The 17,483-nt window shown below is 58.3% G+C and overlaps 1 protein-coding gene across 1 annotated transcript; it reads right to left on the bottom strand.

Annotated features, from left to right (window-relative positions):
• Nucleotides 1-648: 648 nt before the first annotated feature.
• Nucleotides 649-7,993, bottom strand: ERAL1 (Era like 12S mitochondrial rRNA chaperone 1). Its single transcript, XM_067309573.1, has 11 exons — nucleotides 7,903-7,993; nucleotides 7,519-7,674; nucleotides 7,118-7,245; nucleotides 6,955-7,032; nucleotides 6,732-6,778; nucleotides 6,322-6,383; nucleotides 5,750-5,862; nucleotides 4,944-5,327; nucleotides 4,266-4,415; nucleotides 3,894-3,974; nucleotides 649-3,259 (listed from the first exon to the last, which is right to left on the bottom strand). Exons 1-11 carry the CDS (start codon nucleotides 7,991-7,993, stop codon nucleotides 3,137-3,139), a joined length of 1,413 nt encoding a protein of 470 aa, XP_067165674.1. The 3' UTR covers nucleotides 649-3,136.
• Nucleotides 7,994-17,483: the final 9,490 nt, after the last annotated feature.

Consider the following 17,483-nt stretch of genomic DNA (forward strand, 5'->3'; position numbering starts at 1 on the left):
GCACATCTATGCTCCTGGAAAACAGTAGTTTCCACAGTCTGAGTTCAGACGAACGCCAGTGGCGCCTTTCATATTAAATGTGATTGGCTTGTGATGTGCTAATTAACCTAATTATCAAGCCTCATTAATGAGCTGCTTCCCCACATTTAGGACTGAGCAGGTTGTAAGCGCGTTGCCTCACCAAGTCAGCTGGGAAGTTGAGAGACTTTACACATCCCCACACGTAGAGCATTTCCATTTCAAGCAAACCCGTCACCCTCACTCCTCAGGACCAGCTGCTGCTCCGGGCACTTGTCTCCGTTTGTTCTTCTGCCTGGCAAAATCCCTGGAAAATGCTTTGCGGCGGCTTGATGCTGACCTCTGCGTGTCAAAGCTCCACAAAGGAAATGGTTTCCCCATTGTATCCACACCAGATGAAACATCTTTGAATCCTCAAAGCACGCTTACCTGTCTTTCTTCCCTGCAAGGTGTAACCTTCAGAAGCACCTGTGAACAAGCCACTGCTAGGGAAATGTGATCTAAGCTCAACTGGGAAGAAAGGAGAAAACACATAAAAGCGTCCTGGTTTTAGTCAGAATAAAACAGATAGAAGGTGGCAGCTGTGAGGTCTGATTGACGGAGAGGAAGAAAGGAGATGAAAACAATTGCTTATGCTGGGACCTCATTTTATTGCAAGCAAAATACAAGAGTCAGATAGAAACATTCAAGGAACCACCATGTCCCCTGCTTGGAGAAAACAAGCCAGGCTATCATGGACCTCTCTGAAGGCTTCTTAGCGTAGCTTTCAGATGATCTTATATTCTTGGTGGTAGTATCTTTTTAATGGCTCAAAGCAGGCTTTTGCCAGTGCTGGCAGAGCATCTCCTTGTCTTCGCACTGGAGAGGCACAGTATGGGCACAGTATTTCCTAAAAAAGTTTGGGTTCCAGGCAGGAGCAAAGAGTTCCCAGAAGACCCTACCAGATGTCTTATTTAACTGTCTGGGCAGCAGCCCAAGGCCTCCGCACTCAGGGATGCTTATTTATAACAGCACGTGGGGATTCACCTGCATTTCTGGCAGGAGGCTACACAGCTGCCCAGTGCACAAGCGAGCCTAAGCACAGCAGTGTGCGGACACCGAACTCAAGCCCCCAAACGCCAGGACCACGTACGGCCCGGCACAGAGGGGCAGGGGCCAGGTGGGCACGTGTGGCGGGAAGCACACCTGCCTCTCCTCCGTCGCTCAGCGCCACAGCACCCCATGCCAACAGCTCCTGCATCACAGCACACAGCGCCACAGACCTCCTTGCAGCCCGGCATTTTCAGCCTCCTGGCCTCAATTCAAGCCCTGACCTCTGCCATTCCCTATCCATCCCCAACACCCTAATGACCTCGAGCTGCAGCACCCACTGCTATTCCACCTTCAGGCTCTTTAGGTGTGACAGCTTCTCCGTTTGTATCTGCAACCCTGGTACAAACAGTAATGACTTTGCAGTGACAGTGGTGCAATAAACTATTCAAATGCAAGATGGTCACTAAAAAAAAAAAAAGGTTCCGACCAATTTTTGCAAGACCAACAAGCCCTTCGAAGAAGTGAGCATCTGGAGACACTGCTGCAGGCATCTTCAGACCAAACCCTGAATATTCATTCAGACTTGTGTACAGGCAGGACCCCCAGTGGGCATTGAAAACAAGGTGTATGGGACAGAAAGACACTTATTCCCTGCTCCCTTTCCCTTTCTGACGAATATACTCCAGTTAATGCTTGTAAGTCCAGCAAGCCATTCTCTGACCTCCTGGCTGCTCTCACAGGTGGCCAGGAAAGCAGCTCATACAAACACCAAGAACAGATCATGGTTCCAAGCTCCATTTCTCTGCTTCTTCAATACTCCACTCGGTCAAAAGAGTATGTCACCAAACCCATTGCTCTGGGGTGAGTGCTACGTGCCAGAGGCTGTGAGCTGCTTGGGAAATTGGAGGAAAGGATGACGGGGAAAAAGAGGGAACAAAAATTCTTACAAACTACAACACAGAAGAGGTCAAAATGAAAGAAATAGCTGGCAGTCATTTAAGAGGATGGTGCGTGCATACCCACGGGAAGGGCTCCAACACAAGAAGTGGAAACCACTGGCTTAGCATCGCATACTGAGAATTTAAGAGCTCCCTCTGTCACACCCAGCTATTACAGAGAGATTCTGCTAGCCAGCAAAATCCTCCACTCAAGCAAACCTGGGCAATACTGACTTCCTGCACTGTCATACTCTCACACCCTTGAACTCAACAGACTGCAGGGCAGAGAGCAAAGCAGAAGAGAGAACATCACGTGGGCTGGGGTAGCCTCTTCCGTTTCCATTCCCACTGGTGAAGTTCCTCAGCCTTCAGAAGAGATAATAAATGTGCCCTCACTGTAACCCTTTGCTAAAGTCAGGAGATGCCAACCTTCCCTCTCTCCTTTCCCCCCCAGTTTAAAGGATCGTAATATTCACCCATCCCTTTTTGGGACAGAGGACCTCAAAGCACTGCACAGCATTTACTGCACAGAGACTACTCTGTCTGCTCAGACCTGACTCTGTCATTCTTTCTAACAGCAGCATTTAAAGCTCTTGCCTAAAAGACAACGCACAGCTGCAATTCCATAACAGACATTAATAGCACTGGAAACATTTGGCAGTGGTGTATGATGCATGGGGCACAGAACCGCACATCCCAACAGCACTCCAAGTCTGCACTTCTGGAGGAGACCCAGGCCTTAGTCAGGTTTCCCCTACTCTTGCCTCCCTCCTATCTTCATTCCACAGTTGGTCAGGTTCTTCTGAACATCCAGCCACAAACACTTGACACTAAGGATGTAGGATATAGCCCAAAAGAAGTGGATGACAGCTCTATAAATGCAGCACTAGAATCATACGTAAAGCTGGGTCTCTGATGTCTGTCCCCAGCTTCCATAAGATAAGGTGCTGTAGAAGGTCTGAAAATTTTATTTCAGTTTGTGCCATTCTCTCAAAAGAACAATATAGTCTACTTCAGCCCATTACGTTGATTCCATCATCCTCTGTTTCTGAATTGAACAAAGGTGCTAAAATACCCACAGGGAAAACAGCACTGGTTTCTCCACATGACCAGAGAGCTCAGGGACTGTTGAAACCTATGCAAAGAGCTCAACTCTTCACCTCCACCCTGAGCTTCAAGCGGATATCACACAGGAAAACGTTCATCAGGTCCTGGCCAGCCTCCTGAGCAATCCTGCTGATAACCGTACCTCTTCTTCCAATCAACATCATCTGTATTAAAACCCAGAGAGAACATCATCATACTTATCCTTACACCACTTAACTGTGGGGAGGAATCACCTGAGAAAAAAAAAAAGTAGCTACAGAAGCAATTAAAGGGAATATAGCAATCAGAGATGTCCTGAGACCAAACCACAGGCAACTGATCACTTCAGAAAGGTGCAAGAGTTTTACTGAAACTCTTGATTGTTTGTAGAGAAACTCAAGTCAGATGCACAGTGTGTGGAGACCATGTGTCTGTCTCAGGCATGGACAGCTAGGCATTGGGAATGACTTCTATCAGGGCTAGGAGAAATGGCTGCTCACCTTATGGGTGTCCTCACGCTCATATAGTGAAGCGGCACAGAGCAGCCTGTTGGTTTTCTATTATGCAGTACATATGAGGATGTCTGGCTTCATCTTCTGCATCTAAGGCTACAACACACCCCAGCGTCTCCTGAACCTCACAGCGTACAGTCCTGGGACTGCTGAGCCTGTGACTGTGTTGGGCACCTGGCTCTTCCCAACACCAAGACTCCACAGCTGAGGGACAGCGTGTCTAACACAGCAAGGATGCACGTGCACTGGATCCAGGAACCTCCTGTCACGCTCCCCAGCACCCCCTCTCTCTTCTGATGTTACTCACCATATGAGACTTCCTTGGGACCACGAGGTTCTGCATAATGAGGAGCTCTCCGCTTGGCCCTTCCTCCCACACCTCTGTCACCTGCAACAGCAAGCACAGACTCAGCAATTCAGCAAAGCACCTCAGGAATAGCAAATGCCACTCCTCACAGACAAGGACTCAAGTCAGCTCCCTGAATCGAGGCCATGGGTGCAGTCTTCCTCAAAACACACAAAGAGTCTCATGCCACCTGGCACGTAGGTCTGAAGCCACCCCACACGCCTTGTAAAGAGGCCAGCAGATTTCACAAACTCAAAGAAAAGGATTCAGATTGTAGTCTGATGTTTCCAATACAACAGTTTGAAGGAAAGTCTGCTTGCAGATGCTTCCCACCTGATGCACGCTATAGGGCACTTCCAATGGCAGGTACTCCAGTATCTTCTCCCTGATGATGTTGTCACAGATCTCTTGAGGTGACTGGCTGGTCAAGACTCCACTGTGAAACTCCCAAGGGCCTGGCTTGGCTTGCATCAGAAGGTACCGCTGTCAGCACAAAATGCACATCACACCCATTAGCTGTCACGTACCATTCTTGTACGGTACCACAAACCTCTATGCTCATCTTGCAGTGAGTCACTATGAGGGCACTGCTGCTAGTTAGACATCAGGGCAGTAGTTTAATAACTTTGGTGGGGAATGGAGAAAGGGAAGCTTCTGAAACTCAAACTTGCCACAGGATCACACCTCCCTAAAGTAGTTTATACAAGCGACAAAAAAAAACCCACAGCATTACTGGCAGCTGAAAGATAATGCGTTGGGTGGCTTCATCATTAAGAACAAGCTGCTGTTTGGAGAGCCCCAAATAAGAGTGTTCTGTATAGGAAACTCTGCAGCCAGAGTAGCTCTCCTTGCCAGAGAACACCTCACCCTTGGTGTGGGCCCACCCCAGGACAAAAACAGCAGCTCTGCTATTTCCTCACAGGACATGAAGCTCAGTATGAAGTATGTGGGGTACCACGAGGGTAAAAGAACACCAGCTTCAAAGCAGAAACAGTTCAAAACTGCAGTTACCTTTAGTGTATCCACCTCCTCTCCACTGAGAGCTGCCAGCATGAAGATCTCCTGGAAGCACGGCCAGCCTTTCATATTTTTGAGATCTCTATATTCACGGGGCTTTGGGCCTTGCACTTCTTCTGTGACAAGACTGGACTCCATATCACTGCTGCTATCCAAGCTACAGCCTTCCTGGACTTTATCTGTTTCCTGCAAACGGTGAGTCTCATGGGCCCTATTCTCTGGTGGAGAAGCTTGAGCAATCTGAGGAGGAGTTTTTGCTGAAGAACAGGAATCATGTTTCATATCAGATCCTACTTTCAGTTTCTTTCCATTTACGACTCCCTCTGTTAACTCAGTTATTAGTTCCAGCAGGATGAACTTCTTCTTTACCAGATCCACCTAATGTGAGAAAGAGCGGTGTCAGGAATTTGTCCTAAAAGAAGTTAGCAGCTGGGCTCTGAATTTTAAGGAGCTAGAAGAATCCACCTGAGCTGGCTGCTGCAGGGCAAGGTTTCTGCGGTGGAACGAGGCAGTTTTCCTACCAAATGACAGTGCGTCAGCGGTTCAAGAATGGTTTGTCCAAACACTGACTGCTGAGCTTCTGACTGACCAGCTCCACTGTGGTGCAGCTACTGTTTCCAGGTTGATTTAAACTCTAGTTTGCAACGTGCAGCTTCAGGGGTTTGCATGCATGTACACACACACACAAACACTTCAGTATACTGGAGCAGAGGGGGAACAATCAGCTTTGTTTAACACACCTGCTCTCAGTGACCTGAAAATTCATCACTGCTGAACCTGGATACAGCAACCTTATTTACCTTGTTCAGAACCAGGACACTAGGAATCTGGGGAAACTGAAAAAGACACTTCAGCACCTCTTGGCTCAGACAGTTTCGTGTCCAGTGATCCGATACGTCCACCAAAACCAGAACTGCCAGAAAATAGCGAGGAAAATATAATGAACCTTCATTTTTCAAAATCTTAGCTTTCAGTTTCCTCAAAATCTACAGCCAAATTCCTCCCTTCTGATTTTACCTTTCTCTCTTCTACAGCAGAAGCATATGAATGGAAAGGGAGTGTTTTAATTGGCAAGACAATAAAATGCAGTTTATACTTCTTATTGTCTTAAAGACATCACACGTGCTAATACGCACCATCCTAGCCCAAGCTATTAGCCCAATCTGCCTCTCCTTAGCATCAGACAATTCTTGTTCTCTTCCCCAGCTAAACATTTGGAAATCTTTTCTATGCCCTTCCCTCCTCTGTCCTGGTTCACACTCCCAGGTCTGCCCTTAGTGCCCAGTAGGCATCCGGATGCCACATGTACAGGACTGTAAGTTTCTAGAGCAGATTAATATTTCGCTTAATACTAGGAAAGTTAAGCGCCCACCTATATCTGCATGTTTCATGCTCTCCCATGGGTCTTTCAGCATGGATTCATTTAGCTTATGTCTGAAAGAGAATTGCAAATTAGTAAGCTAGACCCATGCTGGATCACAGCTGTCTTCCTTCCCCTTCAAAGGAGGGAAAACATATTTTCTATCATCCCAGCTCATGCAAAGCTGCCTGCAGCCTACGACATCCCTGATTACATGCACATATGCAGTATGAAACAGAACAGCGCCCAAGGGACTCTATGTGCTACTGAAATAGCAATGATAAAAAAAATGTATATGCAATAGTGACACTAAAAATATACATTCCTGTTACTCCTATTTTAAAAACTCCTGCAGTAGAAATCATTCTGGTCTTATAAAACCTTCACTGATAGGACCCTCATTGCCCCCACAATAGTAATACCTTTTGGCTTTCAAGGGACTAGTGAGACCAGGTGTGTCCAGAATGATCTAGAAAGAGGAAAGACAGATCTTATAAGTTTGTCTGTGGTTGGTGGCAAAGCTAAAATTTATGTATGTGGAACTAAAAATGACCACGGGATACAAATGACAAAACCCAGCACTATCTGGCTAACGCTCCCTGCTGCCCTGAGTGCAGTCTCACATTGGCCCATCTGGAAGCTCACCAGCTGCGTGTCTTCATGTGTGACAACACCCCGGGCTTTGCATCGGGTTGTGTGCACTTTCTTAGAGACTGGGAAAACCTAGAAAAAATTAAACGTTTTCAACTCAGAATATGCCAAGAAAATCAATTAGCAGCCTGAATTTCTTGCTATACCACAGCTTTACCTTTCTGCCTAGGAGCTGATTAGAGAGCGTGGACTTCCCAGCATTCGGTGCGCCAATGATGGCAACTTTTAAAACCTTGGGGTTCTCGGGCTGGTCAGGTTGGTGCTGTAACAGGTGGTCTTGCTCCTCTGCCAGGGCAAAGCAGAGGTTTAAACATGGATAAGTTCCTACAGACAGCATCACTCCAAACATGACTCAGTGGGCTAAGAAGTTCTCCATATCATCACACTGCCCGACATCGTACGGGTGCATACAGAAACTGCAGTTATCTGCAGCAGCTTGGCACTTCCAGCTGCACATGACCACTGGGGCAGCTGTCAGACACGTGAGAGACAAACCCGTCCCAGGTTCCTGCCGCCTATCGCGGCGGTGGTGTCCAGGTGGCACCGGGCACTGCTCACCTTTGCTGGTAGCCACGGGCGGCGGGTGCTGGCCCAGGGCACCGGCCGGCTTCTGCGCGGAGATGCCCAGGATGCGGCCGAGCGCGGAGCTGCTCCGGCGGGCGGGGAGCGCGGCGGCGCTCGGGGAGCCGCTGCCCAGGAGCCGGGGCCGCCGGGCTGGAAAACAGCAGCGACCACAACCGCAAATCCCGCTGTTTGCACCGAAACCGCCCCCAAAACGGGCCGCTCCCGCCTTCCCTCCCCCAGCGCCGCGGGCAGCGCTTCCCGCTCCCCCGGGCCAGCCTGCTCCGGCCTCCAGCGCCCTCCCCGGGGCGGCCCCGCCACCGGGCCCGGCCCCCCCCGCAGCAAGGCCTCGCCCCCGGCCGCGGTTCCCGGCGGCCCCACCTGCGCCCATCGGAAGGGGCCCCGCCGCCGCCGCCCTCACGGCCCCGCGCAAGGCCCGCGCCGCCGCCGCCATGACGACGGGCGCCGCCATGTTGCCCCGCCGCGGGGCACGGCGGGAGCGCAAGCCACAACCGCCCTGATTGGTGCAAACGGGGGGAAGCATAGAGAGGTGGTGGGCGGGGCAGCGCGCCGCTCCTTGCTGCACGGGGCTGTGGGGAGGAAGCGGAAGCCGGGCGGCCCCTTGCCGCCAGGGCGGGGCGGGAGGGGGGAGCGAGCGCCCCCTGCCGGCCCCGCCGCGCGCCGCAGGCGGCCCCCGCTATACCGCCGTGTGCACCTCGCTATACCGCCCTGTGCACCCCGCTATACTGCCCTGTCCACCCCGCTGTACCGCCCTGTGCACCCTGCTATACTGCTCTGTGCCCCTACTGTACTGCCTCATGCACCCCCTCCTGTACCACCCCGTGCACCCCCGTTATACTGCCTCGTGCACCCAGGGCCCACTAAACAGCGCTGTGCAACGAGTGCCCCGCTATACAGTGCCATGCAACCAGAGCCCCGCTATACAGCCCAGTGGCCCCCGCTATACAGCCCAGTGGCCCCTGCAATACACTGCAGTGTGCCCAGTATGCTCAGCCTGCTCTGCAAACCACTCCAGTGACCCCAGAGCCCCCCTGTAAAACACGCCAGTGCTCCCTGCAATACACACCAGTGACACCAGTGCACGCGTGCAATTCACCCTGGTGTGCCCAGCGCCCCCAGTGCCCCCTGCAATACAGCCCAGTGCAAGCCAGTGTCCCCTGTGGGGCACCCCAGTGTCCCCCTGCTTCACACCCCAATGCACCCCAGTGTCCCCCCGCAGTACACCCTGGCTGCCCCCCAGCAATGCACCCGATGCTCCCCAGGGCCCCGGCACCCTGTGCGCCCCGGGGTGCCCCACCGTGCCCGGAAGTATGCCAGGCTTCCCCGTCCCACCCTGCACCTCCGGCGCACCCGGGTGCCCCCGTCGCAGAAGGAGAGCCAGAGCCGCCATGCCGTAACCGCCTTTATTGCTGGTTATCGCTGGTGCTGGTGCTGGTGCTCCACACCCAAGGGTGCCAGCGCCTAGCCGTGCCGCTGCTGTGGTCCCTCGCCGCGGGGTCCCTCGCCGCGCGCCGGCCGGCGGCAGAACCGTCACCATTACTAAACTCAGTAATGGTAACGGTTTCCCCGCTGGCCGCGGTCCCGTCTGCGCCCAGAGCTGCTCCGCGCCCGGCCCCAGGGTGCCCTGGCCAGGGCCGCCCCACGGAGCCCACGTCCCTCCCGGCCCCCCGACCTGTGTCCCACCGGCCTCTCCATCCCTGCCCCACAGCCCAGCCCTTTGGGGCTCCTCAGCCCAATCCCTCTGCCCCACATCCCAGCCCTTCAGTACCCGATGTCCCAACCCTTGCTGCCCCACATCCTAGCCCCTTGGGGCCCACGTCCCAACCCCTGGCACCCCAAATCCCAGCTCCTCGGTGTCCCATGTCCCACCTCCTTGGTGCCCCACGTCCCAGGCCCTTTGTGTCCCACGTCCCAGCCCCTGGTGCCCCAAATCCCAGCTCCTCGGTGCCCCAAATCCCAGCTCCTCGGTGCCCCATGTCCCACCTCCTCGGTGCCCCACGTCCCAGGCCCTTTTTGCCCCACATCCCAGCCCCTTTGTGTCCCGCGTCCCAGTCGCTCGGTGCCCCATGTCCCAGCCCTTGGTGCCCCACATCCCAACCTCGCAGTGCCCCACGTCCCAGCCCCTCCGCGCCCCGTATCGCAGCGCCGCGGTGTCCCTCGCCGCTGCGGCCCGGCCGCAGGCAGGTCTCGGCGCCGGCCGGGGGGGCGCAGCCCAGGGGAGTACATCATCTATACTGTAGTATCTCATAGTGAACTTACAGTATATGATGATATCCCGCCCGGGGCCCGCGGCACGGGGAGCAGCGCCTGCGCAGAGAGCAGAGCACCCTTAGGGAGCGGGGCCGGTGCCAGGCATGGTGCCCAGCCCCGGCCCCGGGGGGGCAGCGGGGTCCCGGCGCCCCGGGGCAGGCGGGGGCACCTACCTGGCAGGGCGGCGCGGGGCCAAGCCCGCCGGCTACCTCGGCGGACCCCGCGCCAGCCTTATAAAACCTGCCCTGCCTCATCTGCATATCGCACATCTGCACGGCACAGCTGGAGCGGCCCCGTAACCCCTTCGTGCCCGGGGGGGGGGGGTGGCTGCGCCCCGAGGGCGAGCGCCTGCCCCACGCGCCCTGGGGGCTGCAACCCCCGCGGGTCCCCGCTGCCCTGCCCGGGATGGGGACGGGGACGGGGCTGGACCCCACCGGCCTGGCAGAGCCCTCCGGCCCCGGGGACGGTGTCGTGGGGGGGGCCCAGCGGGTGCCCCAGGGTCCCAGCCAGGCCTGTGCCCCCTCTCCGGTGTCCCTGCCTGCGGGACGTGGCACCGGCCCTGTCACCGGTGTGGGGGATGTTGCTGGCTGCCACCCCACCGGGGCAGGACGTGCAGCTCTGCCCCGGCCCCCGCGGCCACCTCCACTGGGCTGGGGGTCCCCAAACTGGGAGCCACCCGTTGCAAACTGGTGCCCATTTGCAGGGCACAAGCCAGACCCTGGACACGGCACGGTGGCAGCCCCACGGGGACGGGGTGAGGGGCAGCGGTGGGGACACACGGGTGCAGGGGGGCCCAGCAGGGTGCACCGGGGGGCTGCGTCCCCCTATGTGGGCGACCCGAGACGAGGCACATGCGCGCGTGGAGAGCTCGTCCCCTGGCAGTGCCTCCCCGAGTGCGTGTCCCCCAAAGTGCCAGGTCCCCTGGCCCCCGAGGGACGTGTCCCCTGGTGGGGTGCCCCCTGGGGGGGTCGTGTCTCCTGGCCATGCGTGAGCTGGGAGGGATGTGTCCCCTGGGAGCAAGTGTCCCCTGCCTGCATGTGCCACCCCGGAGAGATGCACTCCCTGGAGGGACACATCCCCCAGCTCTGTGTCCCCAAAGGACATGTTCCCTTGGCCACACATGTCCCCAAAGGGCCATGTCACCTGGCTGTGCATGACCCTGGCCATATGTGTCCCTTGGCCATGCATGTCCCCAAAGGGCCATGTCACCTGGCTCTGCATGACCCTGGCCATATGTGTCCCTTGGCCACACGTGTCCCCAAAGGGCCATGTCACCTGGCTGTGCATGACCCTGGCCATATGTGTCCCTTGGCCACACATGTCCCCAAAGGGCCATGTCACCTGGCTCTGCATGACCCTGGCCATATGTGTCCCTTGGCCACACATGTCCCCAAAGGGCCATGTCACCTGGCTCTGCATGACCCTGGCCATATGTGTCCCCTGGCCATACGTGTCCCCAAAGGGCCATGTCACCTGGCTGTGCATGACCCAGGCCATATGTGTCCCTAGGCCATGCATGTCCCCAGAGGGCCATGTCACCTGGCTGTGCACGACCCTGGCCATATGTGTCCCCCGGCCTTGTGTGTCCCTGGCCCTGCGCACCCCCAGCCCCGCGTGTCCCCATGGGCCATGCCCCGCTCCGAGCGCGGTGTCCTGGCGCCGGGCTGTTTGCGCCGGCCGGGCAGGGACGTGCTCATGTTCCTGGAAGCCGTCTGTGGGGACACGATAAGTCCCCGGCAGCACCGTCCCTGCGGGGCCCTGATAAGCAGCAGCGCCTGGCTATCGGGTCCCCAGCCCGGCACACGGGGCACCCCCGGACCTGCTGTCACCCCTGGGTGACAGGGACAGCGTCGCCCCCGCTGCCCCCAGCCTGGCCAGGCCCTGGCAGGAGGCAGCGCAGGGTGCCCTGGTGCCAGCCTGTCCCTGGCCATGGGGACACCGGGACTTTGGGTCTGCAAGGCACCAGCCCTGCTGGTCTTTAGCCCCTTGCCGTGTCCCCAAAGTGCCCTGGGGGGACGGTGGCCCTCCCCGAGCTGTGGCACCGTCAGCCCAACACCCAGAGCAGGGAGACAGGCAAAGCGTCCCCAAGTCCTGCCACCCTAGGGCCATTGGTGCCACCCTGGGGCGACCCCATGGGGCCATTGGTGCCACCCTGGGGCCATCAGTGCCACCCTGGGGCAACCCCATGGGGCCATTGGTGCTACCCCAGAGCCACCAGTGCCACCCTGGGGCGACCCCATGGGGCCATCGGTGCCACCCCGGGGCAAGCCCCAGGGGGTCATCAGTGCCACCCCGGGGCAATCAGTGCCACCCTGGGGTGACCCCATGGGGCCATCAATGCCACCCCGGGGCCACTGATGCCACCCTGGGGGGAGTTCCATGGGACCATTGGTGCCACCCTGAGGCCATTGGTGCCACCCCGGGGCAAGCCCCATGGGGTCATCAGTGCCGCCCCAGGGCGAGCCCCACGGGACCATCCCCGCTCCAGCTGGGCTGGACGGCACTCACGGGGCCCGAGCGACCCCCGGGAGGGGACGGCAGTGCTGGCGCGGGGACCGCGGGTGCCACAGCCCTCCCGCGGGGCCGTGCCGCTCCGGGGCAGCGTGCCTGGCCGCAGATAAGGGCTCGCGGGGCCGCCGAGCCGCCCCCACCCGGGCTATCGGCAGAGCCACGCGCCCGCGGGGCCGGGGGCCCTTCGCCCTGCCCGCGCCCCCCCCCCCCCCCGTGTGGCCCCGGCCCTGGGGACGCGGAGGGGCCGCAGGGAGCCGCGGCGGGCGCAGCAAAGCCCCCGGCGTGAGCCCCCTCGCTGGCCGCCGCTGCCCGGGGGCAGGTGGGCCGGGGGGAGGGGGGGCAAAGCCCCCGGTGCTGCCCCGGGGCGGCCGGTGGGCAGAGGCGGGAGACGGGGGCCAGGGCGCGGGGTGGGGGGGGGGGGGACGAGGTGGCGTTATCGCGGGGGCCGAGGCGCCACCAGCCCCCCACGCGCACGCAGATACGGCACCGCGCCCGGCCCCCCCGCCCCACATCTGCGCCCCGGCCGGGGGCCGATAAGGCCGGTGCTCCGCGCCCCGCCGGCCCGGCCCCCCCTCCGAGCCCCGGCACCCGGCTCCGTGCGGACACCGGAGGACGGAGAAGGGCAAGGCAGCAGGACTGCAGAACCGGACGAGCTGCCGGGCGCAGCGAGGGTGGGATGCAAACCGGGACCGGTGCAACGTGCAGCTGGTTGCAAAACACCCCCCTTCCCCCCCCCCCCCCTTGCAATAGGACCAGCAACGCGCCGAAGGTGCAGCTCCCCGGCCCCACAAAACAGGGCAGCAGGGCTTGGAAATTAAACTGCCGCTGCCTTTAGCGCGGAAGGAGCTGCCGAGCGTTGAAGGCGGCTGCTGTCAGCAGCCTAATGCAGCGATCTGCACCGGCTTTGGGTCGGCCGGGCTCACGCCTGGCCCCGGTGGCTTTCTGGCGGAGGGGGATCCGTGGGGGGGGAGAGGGAAGCTGCCAGGGCGGGCGGGTTTCCCGGGCACCTCTCCCCTGCCGGCTCCCTCTCGCTCCCCACGGGGCACGAGGTGCTCGGCTCTGCAGGGCGCCCCTGCGCCCAAGCACGAGCTCCTGACGCTACGATGGCGCTGGTGGCAGCTGCCCCGGCCTCCCCTGCGCCTCCGGCAGGGCTGGACGCCGCCGGGGAATTGCTGCGAGCCAGGGGAGGTGCTGCCCGCGGCGGCCCGGCTCAGCTGTCGAGCTCCGTGCCGGTGGCGGCACGCACCCAGCTGGGCATCTCGACCCGGTCCGCTTGGGAGAGGGGAGCAGCCGCTTCGGAGGGGCCCGCGGAGGCAGGCGGGGAGGCGGGATGGGGACCAAGCCGAGGGGCCGCTCGCTGGCCGAGCTCAGCCCGGCGCCCCCCGCATCCCGGCACGATGCTGGCTGGGGGCCGCCGAAGTTTGGAGCCCTGCAGCGGACCCGCCGAGGGCCCCAGCGCACTCTTCACGGGTCCGTCGCCCGCAGACCTCATCTGGCCACCGCCAGGGCCGAGGCTCGGGCTGCGGCAGCTGCCCCGGCACCGCAGCCGGCCCTCGACGAAGCCTGAGAGCCGGCGACTCCGGAACGATCCCGCTGCCTGGCCTCCGGAGCAGGGCAGCCAGCCCGGCCCTCGGCACCGCCACAGCGAGACGAGAGCAATCAGCCCCCCCGAAGGGACCAGAGCCGATCGGCAGGGGTGCGTGGGCGACTGCGTTAGATGCAGCGAGCTGACCAGGACTCAGCTGCCACGACGCTACCCCTGCCAACGGGAAGAAAACCCAACCTTTCCCCACCTTTGCTCCTCAGGCCAGGTCCCCCAGGCAAAGTACCAAGCCGAGCCTCACGCAAGCGCGGCGGTTCCCTCCTGCTGTGCCCCCAGACCCCCGGGCCCCTCACGGGCACCCTGCGCCCCCGGGCAGCAGTTTGCGCCTTCTACACAAGGGGGAGTTGGAAGAGCCGCTAACGCTCTTGCGCCGGGGCGCGCGCAGGGCTGATCCCTCCGCCAGCTTCGCCTGCTGCGCACGCAGGAGGTTTTTTCTTTTTTCCTCCAAATACCAAAATCAAATAGACTCAGCAGCAACAATTATGGTGTGCATCTGCCAGTAATTCCCCCTCTCCAAACAATCCCCCCCCCCCCCGAGCTCCGCAGAGGACAGTCAGGGCACAGAGCGGGACGTGGGTTAAGAGAGCCCCTGCGGCGCTTCACAGGAGCGAGGAACAGCTCGGCCTCTGTGCCCAAACGCAGCCGGCAGACGGCCTGCGCCCCGCTCAGCCCGGATCAGCCTGGCCACCGGTTCAATCCGGACGTCGCCGTGCAAAGCAAAGGTTGCATGGAGCAGCACGCAGCTGAGCAATCCGTGCTCGGTTTATTCCCCGTATTTGAGATGGGGCACTGCAACGGTTGGCGCTTCTTCAAACGTCACTCAAATCAGAGCGCGGGAGAGTTTAACTGGCACGAAATCTAACAAAACAGTCCCGTTTGGAGGATCGACACTGCTGCACCCAGCTGCACGCACAGCAAGGGGTGAGCGGAGGCACAACCCAGCCAGCTCTGAGGCTTAGAAAAACGGTGCGGAAGGACACAAAGCCCCGCGCGGCCCGAGGCAGCACCCCGGCACACCCAGGCATCCGGCCGGCACAAGGAGGAGGGTACGGGAGAGCGCTCGTTAAATCTTCCTTTGAAAAAAGAGCATCTTTGTGCATATGAAGCATTTATACTACAGCAAACTTTTAAAAACGTGTTTCCCTAATAAAAGGTTGTTTGCGTTTCTGCACAAACATTTGCCTCACAAGCACCTCCTCTGGGATTCTGCAAAATTAGGAAAACTCTGCCATGCAAGTCCCCAACCCAACCGCCCCAAGTCTGCTTTCAACACGGCAATTCCTCAAATCTCACAGTTCTAAACCTTCTAAAGTCTTTAAAATGAATTATTGATCCAGATGACAGCACCACATTTTATTGCAATCCTGCCTGGACAACAAAAAAAAGAGAGAAGATAAAACAGACCCACAGTGCCGGGCAAACACTGGTCCAATGTGTTGCAATTCATCCAAGATCTCTGTGCTGTACTTCCAAACGTGAAAACACCCAACGAGGGCATTGCCTCCATGCGGAAGAAGGGCTCGGGGGAAACCCGCATCCAGAACTGGAGAGCCAGGTACAGCCGCAGTTTCCCTACACATGTACAGATTTCCTTTTGAAATGGCCCAAAACCTGCCTTTCCACCTTCCCCAAAGCCCACACAGAACCAGCCTGGCCTGTTTCTGGCTCCACACGTGACCACGTCCCTCCTGCTCTCTGCCCGGCGTGCAATGCAACAGCGCCGTGGAGGAAAGGGTTACGGCCGGAGCAAACATGGGCAGCGCTCTCGGAAGGAGCCGCATGACGATGCCGAATCGGACGAGCGTGCATCAGTGCATTACCTCTAAGCTGCTGAGCGCGCCCCGGGGCGAGCGCCGGAGGAGGCCGAGGAGAGCAGCGCGTTGAGATTTTAGCTGTCCCATTAGGAAACCGTTAGTTTTTATGTTATCCTGCTGCTGCTGGAAACAGAAGGGAGAGAGGGTGAGACAGGGTTAGAAAACTGGTGGGTTATTACCTGTTGCGTACAGCCAGACCCCCCCCCCGATGTCTCAACATCCTCGCAGTGACAAGGGATGGTCACAACCTCCAGAGACGCTCTGAGCAGGGAGGAGCAAGGTGAGGACAGCAGATACCCAGAGCAGTTAGCGGGCGGTAAGACGCTCGCCCCAAAGGACAGGCAGGACTTCCAGGTTTCGGTGTTTCCCTGCTCAGGCTGCACGTCTGCCCCTGCCCGCTCCCGGGACTCCCCAGAGCGGGGCCACGCCAGCCTCCCTCGTCACCGCGGGGGGTTTACGGCATCTCGCTGCTGCTTTTAATAAGGCCGAAGAGGCTAGGGTCTCCTCTCCACGCCGAACCCCGTAAATCACCGCCCACAAACCTGCGAACCACGTATTCCACCTGGACTGCCATCCCGACGTCAGCTGGAATTTTCTGATGGAATAGTTTTCACACGGGAAAATCCTTTCTGTAATAATTTAGATGCTTCTGTGACAACCTTTAAGTATGGCCAAAAAAATCAGAACACCAGAGGCCTGGCTACACACCCACGGGCTACGGCACCGCGGAGGGACGGTGCTTCCGAGCGCTGTCCCGAGAAGCTGCCTAATGCCATTGGGCTCCCCCAGAGGCACGTCCCGATGCGCTGCGCCTCTCATTGCTTTTATTTCTGTCCCTTGAATAGGGACAGGATTTTTTCCCCCCCCAATCCTCAAGGTCGCGGTGGGATAAGAGCCCAGCACCCTGCCAGCTCTGACTGTCCCTTTTGTCCCCAGGTTAGTGCTACCTGGCGGGATGCCGCTGACAGCGACGCAATTGCTGCCGTCTCTCTTGCTTTGAGCCCCGGCGGTTCCAGAAGAGAAGTCCTAATTTCGGAGGAGGAAGTCTGTCTCACTCTTCATGTTAATTCAGAGGCACCATTTGTTGCACTGCTTATGGTATTTGGGAAACCTCCATTCTCAAAAGGGGAATTAAGCCTCATATCCCATGGCATGAACCGCAGGGGGACAGATGTTAAAGATTTGTTTGGGCGCTAGCAGCTCCGTCAAGGCCCCATTTGCTGGACAATGCACAGCCATCCATCCCAGGACAGCTCATTCCTGGCAGGCAGTGCTTTGCCCCAGACTCACCCTTTGCTTAACTTAATAAGTCGGCTTCCTGAATACATCTGCATCTTCTGCAAATGGCAGGACAAGGTCCTGCATGCACCAAGAGGAGGAGGAGGAGCAGAGACCATCTGTTCCAGCTCAGTGCGTCTCCCAACGCTCTGCGAGATGCCTCACAAAAACCCGAGAATGAAGCTTGTCTAGTTCAAATGCAGGTTCTCCTGCACGGGGAGAGAAAGCTGGGCCTTTCCTTCCTTGCTGCTATTTGGGGGAGGGTTTGGGCAATACCGGGCAGAACACAGCTCCTCCTCTGAACTCGTGGATGAACAAGCCCCGTGGGTCCTGCCACACAGCACCTCTCCGAGAGTCCCTAAGCTGCTGTTTCAGACAGCAAGACTTGCACGTTCCCCAGCACCCACTGCGTCAGCGCAGGAAGAAACATGCCGACAAGCCAGACTTTGCCTCTTTCAGCTTGGTTGATTTTAAGGCAACTCAAA

Source organism: Apteryx mantelli, chromosome 22 (genome assembly GCF_036417845.1).
Source record: "Apteryx mantelli isolate bAptMan1 chromosome 22, bAptMan1.hap1, whole genome shotgun sequence".
Taxonomy (NCBI): domain Eukaryota; kingdom Metazoa; phylum Chordata; class Aves; order Apterygiformes; family Apterygidae; genus Apteryx; species Apteryx mantelli.